General features: G+C 41.3%; 1 protein-coding gene across 4 annotated transcripts; it reads left to right on the top strand.

Moving 5' to 3' along the window:
* The first annotated feature begins 2,576 nt into the window (after window positions 1-2,576).
* SAC3C (SAC3/GANP/Nin1/mts3/eIF-3 p25 family) lies at window positions 2,577-6,980 on the top strand. Of its 4 annotated transcripts, none has more exons than XM_089604374.1 (8): window positions 2,577-2,802; window positions 2,878-2,978; window positions 4,818-5,039; window positions 5,616-5,840; window positions 5,960-6,045; window positions 6,139-6,235; window positions 6,327-6,419; window positions 6,513-6,980. In XM_089604374.1, the coding sequence occupies exons 1-8, from the start codon at window positions 2,640-2,642 to the stop codon at window positions 6,678-6,680; spliced, it is 1,155 nt and encodes a 384-aa protein (XP_089460500.1). In that variant the 5' UTR covers window positions 2,577-2,639; the 3' UTR covers window positions 6,681-6,980. The 4 variants fall into 4 exon arrangements, with proteins under 4 accessions (XP_089460500.1, XP_089460502.1, XP_089460501.1 ...); XM_089604375.1 differs by having other exon boundaries at window positions 2,584-2,802; window positions 4,826-5,039; window positions 6,506-6,980; XM_089604377.1 differs by having other exon boundaries at window positions 2,584-2,802; window positions 6,506-6,980.
* Window positions 6,981-7,485: the final 505 nt, after the last annotated feature.

The raw sequence follows: 7,485 nt of genomic DNA, 5'->3' as shown, positions 1-7,485 counted from the left end.
TGTGTTTGTGGTCGTGTGTATTTGTGTTTATTCTCAGATATTGTCAGGCAACCTTCGTCGGTAATGGGAAGTTTCAAGTCACTTTCCTAGGGTCCGAACAATTTGTGGTTGACTTGCGAGCCAAGGTATGTACTTGCAGGTTATTTCAATTAACCGGGATACCATGTGGGCATGCCTTGGCTTGCATATGGTCATCGGGTCTTAAGCACATGGAGTTTATTGACGACCCGTACAAGAAAGAAGCGTTCACAGCTGCGTATACTCGGGGATTATCGAGCCGATGACCAGTCCGGACAAGTGGCCAGAAGTTGGCCTAAACCCGATACTTCCACCCCCTGACCAGCCAATGCCTGGAAGACCAAAAAAAAAAAGAAACAAATCAAATGATGAAGTACCACCCGGTTTTGGTCCATTCCCTGAGCATATAAACAAAATATCGAGAAAAGGGCAAGTAAATCGATGCAGTAACTGTAAGCAACAAGGCCATTCAAGGGTCACGTGTCATAACACAACTGTAGAACAGGTTAAATTCATTGCTAAACTCATTTAGTCTATATTTTATATGCTGCAAAATCTTATTCAATGTATTTTTTTTTATTTGCAGACTCAACAAGTTAAGAAAAGGGGTCGACCTGTCAAGGCCAATCCAAGCCCGGCGACTGTTAAACGAGCCGAGAGAAGGAAAAGGCAGCAACAAGCCGAACAAGCCAAGTCCCAACCCTCTCAATCTTGTAATTAGAAGGAAAATGTACTTTACAGGTCTTTTTTGGGTTTAGAACCTGTTTGGTTTGTTTACAGGTCATTTGGTATGTTTACATGTCTTTTGGTATGTTAATAGGTCTTTTTTTGGGATTAAAACCTGATTGATATGTTTACAGGTCTTTTTTTTGGGTTAAAATTGATGTATTTAGGATCTGAAAAATGATGTAATTAGAACATGTTTGATATGTTTACATGTCTTTTTTTGGGTTAAAACATGTTCCCTTTGGTATTATGTAAAGTCTGATTTTCTGATTTGAAGCTGTTTTCCTCACTGATTTATACAGTCCGATTTACTGATTTACAAGTCTATGTTAACTGATTTACATGTTTGATTTATTGCCTTTGCCACACAAATTTGTAAACAGACCTGTACATAACCATTAGCAATATATTACGACCACACAGATTTGTCATTGCCTGAAAATGTACACAACCATAACACAGACTTGCATTGCCTTCTAAAACACAGACCACAACCATAACACAAACTTGCATTGCCTTCTAAAACACAGACCAAAACCATAACCCATAACCTAGTACCAGTACATCAAAATAAAGACCACAACCATAACCCAAAACACTCTGAGACATCCGAAATTCCTCTGATTCTCTGAGTTCCGAGTATCCTTGTTAAGGTCTCCGAGTTCATTCACTTCTTGGTTAAGTCCTCTGATTCTCGCATTCTCAATTCGTAAACTCTCGTTCTCATTTCGTTCTTCACTGATTCTTCTGATGAGTCCTGGGATCACTTCCTTTGATCTCCTGCATATTTCAGGGTCAATCCACACAAAAAAACTGCAAGCTCCATTTCTCTGCAAAAATAAATAAATTCTCGCCGTCCACGCTGGGTTTAACAAAAAAAGCAAGCTCCATTTCAGTGGCAATTTCGAACACCTTACCTTGTAGCAATTTTGAAACCTCCTCCCTGGGTTTAACTCCGTCCACGCTGTCCTTTGGACCCACGGAATGCCACAGTGGCAATTTCGTTCAGAAATCCCAACCGAAGCTGAGTTCGTCTGCACTGAGCCTTCGCGATAACTCCGACCACTCCTCCGGGTCGAACTCGACGACTCGTCTTCCATCGTTGAAAGTTTCTATCTCAGAAATTAGAAGAAGAAGAAGACACGACGAATACACAAGAAGGTCACGCGCTTTTGGAAATTTTTTGGGGATTTAGGGTTCGAGTTTTTTTTATTTAGGTTGATGTTTTGATTTTGGGGATTTCGAATAAAACCCTTCTCTATTATATTTAGGGTATTAAATTTATTTTATCACATTTAATTGAAACAAAATAGTTAGTTTTAATCAGATAATGACTCGTGTATCTCCGTTTAACATGTAACGGACTTAGTAGTAACGGATGGCAAGATAGTAACGTTATGTATTTTTGCCAAAGAATAAAAAAATTGAGTATTTAAGTCATGGTTTGATTAAATATTGGGTATTATTGCCACCATTTTGTCTTTTATGTACTCACATGAGAAAAGCATATCAACTTAACCGATAGAATCGTCAAAAGCCCGACGGAAGGACTAAAGTTGCTATAAAAAAAAATCCTTAAAACCTGAGAGTTTGAGGACACTATGGCTGTGTTTGACATAGCTTTGCTTTTTAAAAAAAGTGATTTTAAAATAGCTATACGAAAAAACTGTTGTTTTAAAAAACAGATGAGTGTTTGGTAAACTATTGTAAAATAGCTGTAGCTGTTAACAAAAGCTGATTTAGTGTTTGGTAAAATATATATTAATATTTATAAGTGATAATTATTTATATAAAATGTAATTAATAATAATAATAAGATATATTTTGTTATATAAAAAATATATCAAAGTGGGTTGATCTGCCGAGTCAAACACTTTACGCCGGAATCCGAACACATGGAAAGGAATCGCCGATTCCATCGTCAAAACCCGTCCTCTTCACCAACCTCGAATCGGAATCCCGGACCATCAGCCGATCGCCGTCCCCGAGAAGAACATGGCTCGGACGACCCCTCAGATTTCCCCGCCATCGTCGGAACTTGCGCTCTCATGTGTCCAGGTTCGATTTCCGAAATTTTTGGTTCTGTTTCTCTCGTCTCTCGATTGCTCTCTGAAGCTCGATGTTCATTTGCAGAACTGGAAAGGTCGCAGCGAGAGAGGCTCAGGGACTTGGCTATCTTCGAGAGGCTTCACGGAAATCCGAGGGTTTCGTCTCCTACCCTGGCTGTCAAAAAGGTAAACTATCTGAGCTTCAAATTTGACATTTTCGTTTGATTAGATTTTGATTTGGTACAGAAAAACTTGTTTCTTTTAGGTTGAGATGTTGTTTTTCATATTTGGTTTTCAGAGGTGAAATCGTTAGTCTTGATACTTGATACTGGTTTTACTATTATCTTTAACTATTGTTAAAGATATGTTTTCTCATCATGGAGTTCTGCGTGATTTATTCAGTGGATGTTCAATTGGAAGAAGAAATATTAGAACATTTGAATTTAGAAGTAACCGAGAACACGATAGAAAAAAAGAAGGGTTTTGACTTCGAATTAATTCTACTCATTTTGATTTCGATATCCTATACACCGACTTGATTTCTTAATGTATCGCACAACATTTTGATGGTTTTTGTTGTCGGTCGTTTTCGGAAAACCCAAGACTCTAAGAAGACACGTCGCTCAAAGAGCCGATGGTCAGGCCGGAGGTCCTGAAGAGCGGCAAGTCTTCAAGCCCTCGCCCAAAGTCTTGACTCCTTGAGTCGAGCCTAGCCCATCGAGTTGAGACTTGAGTCGGCTCCCCGAGTTGAGCCTCGCTCCTCGAGTTGAGACTTCATTCAGTCTCCTCGAGTCGAGCTTCGCTCCTCGAGCCTTGAGTCAGTCTCCTCGAGTCGAGTTTTGCTCCTCGAGTCAAGTCACTCTCGTCAAGTAGAAACCTTCATATTTCGCGTGGCAAGAATGGTATTCGAAGACCCCTAAAGGCCCGCAAGAGTCCGGCAAGACGAGCCATTCGCCGCGCGCACAGCAAGCTGCGCCGGCCAGTCGCGCGGCAAGCAGCGCGCCGCGCCATCAAGGCAGGCGCGCGTCGCGCCAAGACGCGCCCGCGCCAAGACGCGCCCGCGCCGCGCGCTCCATGCGCCGCGCATCCTGCGCCGCGTCCCGTGACCCGCGCGCCGCGCCAGATGACCCGCGCGCCGCGCCCCCTGCGCCGCGCGCGCCGTGCGCCTCCACTCGATGCCACACGCGTTCCTAGTCCCACATGGACGAAAAAGAAGCCTTCTAAGGCCTTCAAACACCTATGAATACCCCCTCTCATTGAGGGGAAAGCAATCCCATTCATTCTCAAGGAACTTGAGACCTCTCTGCTTCTCTGGATGCCATCTTTGGCCTGAAGCAGATTCTCCTCGATTTCTCGTTCTCAGAGATTCTGAAGCGCTTTCCGGGGACTCCCGAGTGCCGCCTCTCTTGATCGAACGATTAATCTTGAGCCCACGAGTGCTCTAACGGTTTTCGACTGAAAATCGCCTACGCATCTAGCACCCTAGACGCGTCCACCATTTCCAACTAGGAATCGCCTACGCGTCCGGAATCTCCGTCACAACAAGGAACTCTTGACTTAGAGTCTTCCACGTCTCCAAAAGAGAGAAAACACACATTCTCTCTCGTATACGCGATCTCCGAAGTTCTGAGGCGTCGTCGAGAACTCCTCCGCGCCTCATCTCCTTCGTTGAGCACGCCTCTCCACCAAGGCTCCGCGCCTCATACTGCGTTACATACGCTTGAACTACGTTCTGACCTGATCCCACACACGGGTACGTAGGCAGCCGACAACCAAGGCACGGTCACTCCTCCTCCTCACCCCCTACCTCTCCCGAGAGGCGGGTTGATCGGAGAAAACCCTAGCTCGAGACTATCGAATTCACACTCTTGGCCCGGGTGCGATCACTTGGTCCGGCCTTGGATCGAACCTCCCGAGGTTTTAAATAGTTGTTCATTTTCGTGCGACAACCGTTTTTAGTGCACATGTTGCATGATGTTTCATGTTTAGTGTCGAGTAACAGACTCATATATTCTTTCTCTAAAGTTTTGCAGAACGATCACCAGGAAGGAAGTGCGCTCATCAGATGTCAGACCTCTGACAGTGTTAGAAGAAACTCTGGCCCACCTTTTGAGCTTGTTAGATTCCTCGGAACATCCGTTTGAAGTTGTTCATGACTTCGTCTTCGATAGGACGAGGTCCATAAGGCAAGATCTTAGCATGCAGAATATCATCAATGACAGAGCTATCTCCGTGTATCAGGAAATGGTGTGTTCTCCTTTTTTTTCTGAAACTTTCTACTTCACATTTCTAATCGGTTTAGTTATCACAAGGTATGTGGGTCAAGGTGTGTGTAAAAAGACTTCACATTCCTTTTTGGCGTTTCTTGTTTATATTTTAATTTTTTTATTTTACAGAGCATGTCTGATTAATGTGTAGATATTGATACATACTGATATTTTTTTAATTCACTGAAACAAACAAAACCAAATACAATACATTATCGGACTTTCAAGAGAGGTCCATGCTCTCCTAAATGAGAATAACTTCCTCACTCCAATTTCTCATACCATTTTCCTTATCTATTCTCTACTAATCCTTGTAAATTATAATTTATAGACTAACTAGATATTCTATACGTAATTATCTCTTTACTCTTCTTATACCCTCAATATCTAGATTCCCACCACTTATTCACTTTACTCTTGGTTACATCCCATTCCGAAACATGAGTGGCAGTGCTTCATTGCTCGATATTTCATTTGAGGACACATATGATGAACAATTGACAGTCAGTTGATAGCTCTAATATTTTTTCTATACTAATGTAAAACCGTTGCACAGGTTAGATTTTATGTGATATCTCATTACAGGCTTCGGAATCGTAGTAGTTCTTCTGAAGAAGCATCTTCACTGCATTATCTCAACAAGGAACAGCTCACCAAGACTCTCGCATCGCTCTACACTCTTTACGAAGCCAATCGAAGTTCAACTTCTGCTTATGAACACGAGCCTGAATTCCGGTCTTTATATGTGCTGCTTCATCTTCATTCCAACCGCCAATCAATGGTTGCTCTCTCCTCTCTCCCCTAACGCTATGTTTTGATATTTTTCCCATAAATACTCGGTTGGCGTCTTGTGCAAAGTTTCTAACGACATGAAATGTAGCTGTTTTTTCTGATTCACAGGGAGAGTCGTTATCTCTATGGTTCCGTCACGTGCCTTCAAAAATTATGGGTTCCAAGGAAATGCGTTTTGCCCGGAAAATTTTGAGGTAATATTAATTACTTGCTGAAGTTGCAAAATTTTAGACTTTACTTTGGTATGGGTTTTTTTATAACTAGAAATTTGCTTTCCTCTGCAACAGATTTTTCAGAATTGGAAATTATAAGTGTTTCTTAAATGCCATAGTGGATGAGGCAACTTATTTTCAATACTGCATCATTGAACCTTATGTGAGCGAGGTAAACAATATGTGCCAAAATGTACACATATCTCTTATTTCTTAAAGCTGTTCGTTTGTTTTAATCCAACTTTTGCTGTCGATAATGAAAGGTTCGAGCATTGGGTCTCTCGTTCATCAACAATTGTGGTTACAAGCTTCATCCATATCCTCTAGCTCACTTGTCCAGAATCCTTCTAATGAAGGTCCTTCAAATTATCTGATTCCTCAGTCAATCTGTTATGCACTCTTTTATCAGTTCTTGAGTTTGGGAAGCTGTGTGTGATTCTAGGAATCAGAAATGGAGTCATTTTGCAAGGATTGTGGTCTTGAGACTTGCACTGATGAAGAAGGAAATAAGTTACTACCAACAAAGCAAACCAGCTTTTGTTTCCCCAAGAACGGGTTCAATAGCTACAGCTTTCAGGGGGCGGAACGGTTTGAAAGAAACCCAGATTGTGGGATAGAGGAAGGTGATTGGTAGCGACTCGACTGTTATCTTGTTTCAGCAATTAAATAAGACGCTCTTCAATGGCGAGTTGTTTCTATACTGCTTGTGTGATTTGAGAGGGAATTCTGCTAACCACTTGTTCGAGACTTGTATCTCTTTGGATCAAAGAGCTTTGATCTGCAATTTGTAATTTCTATATTTACTTTCCGTCCCTCCAAATCATTTTAACTGAACATATCGGTTGTGTAATTGATTTGGAACTCACAAAGGTTTGTACCAGGAGTAGGAGAAAAGAGTCCGATATTATTTAGTGCAAGGATTTAAATGCCGTTTTCGATGCCATTTCGAAGCTTTCGGTTTGCGAAAAATCGACATGCTGATAGAAAACCGAACGGAAAAAAAATGTAGAAAAGGGTAAATGAAATTCTGTTTTCAATGTAAAACCAACGTATCGATGGAAAACCGAACGGAAATAATGTTGCAAAATAAACGATTACATATATATTTGTATATATAGTCCAAATTTAAAACATACATATCTAGCATAAATGTTTCATAGTGAATGACATAACACAAAATTCATCTTGGAATAAATATGTTCTACTCACAAATAGCTAAAATAGTAAATGAAATGTATCAATAAAGTCTTGATGGATGTCCCGGTTGGATAAAACTCAGTTGATTTTCTTGAAGCTCGCAGTATTGGCACCATGTGAAATGTCCCATGTACGATTGTTTGAAGTTTTGAACATGTTTGTCGTAGTTGGCTTGATCGTACCCCACGACATCATGTATGAGTGGACATCTTGGTACACATGTTA

This window comes from Urtica dioica, chromosome 12 (assembly GCF_054948205.1).
Source record: "Urtica dioica subsp. dioica isolate 48M chromosome 12, U.dioica_male_clone48M_v1_H2, whole genome shotgun sequence".
Taxonomy (NCBI): domain Eukaryota; kingdom Viridiplantae; phylum Streptophyta; class Magnoliopsida; order Rosales; family Urticaceae; genus Urtica; species Urtica dioica.
Note: the sequence above shows the minus strand (reverse complement) of the source record. Positions and strands in the feature narration are given on the sequence as shown.

What these genes read in the sequence shown, in the direction of transcription:
- SAC3C (XM_089604377.1), top strand. Translation starts at nt 2,640, where the DNA reads ATGGAAAGGAATCGCCGATTCCATCGTCAAAACCCGTCCTCTTCACCA. An exon ending in ATTCCAACCGCCAATCAATG is followed by an intron (nt 5,841 to 5,959) that starts GTTGCTCTCTCC and finishes TCTGATTCACAG; the next exon opens with GGAGAGTCGTTATCTCTATG. An exon ending in TTTGCCCGGAAAATTTTGAG is followed by an intron (nt 6,046 to 6,138) that starts GTAATATTAATT and finishes CCTCTGCAACAG; the next exon opens with ATTTTTCAGAATTGGAAATT.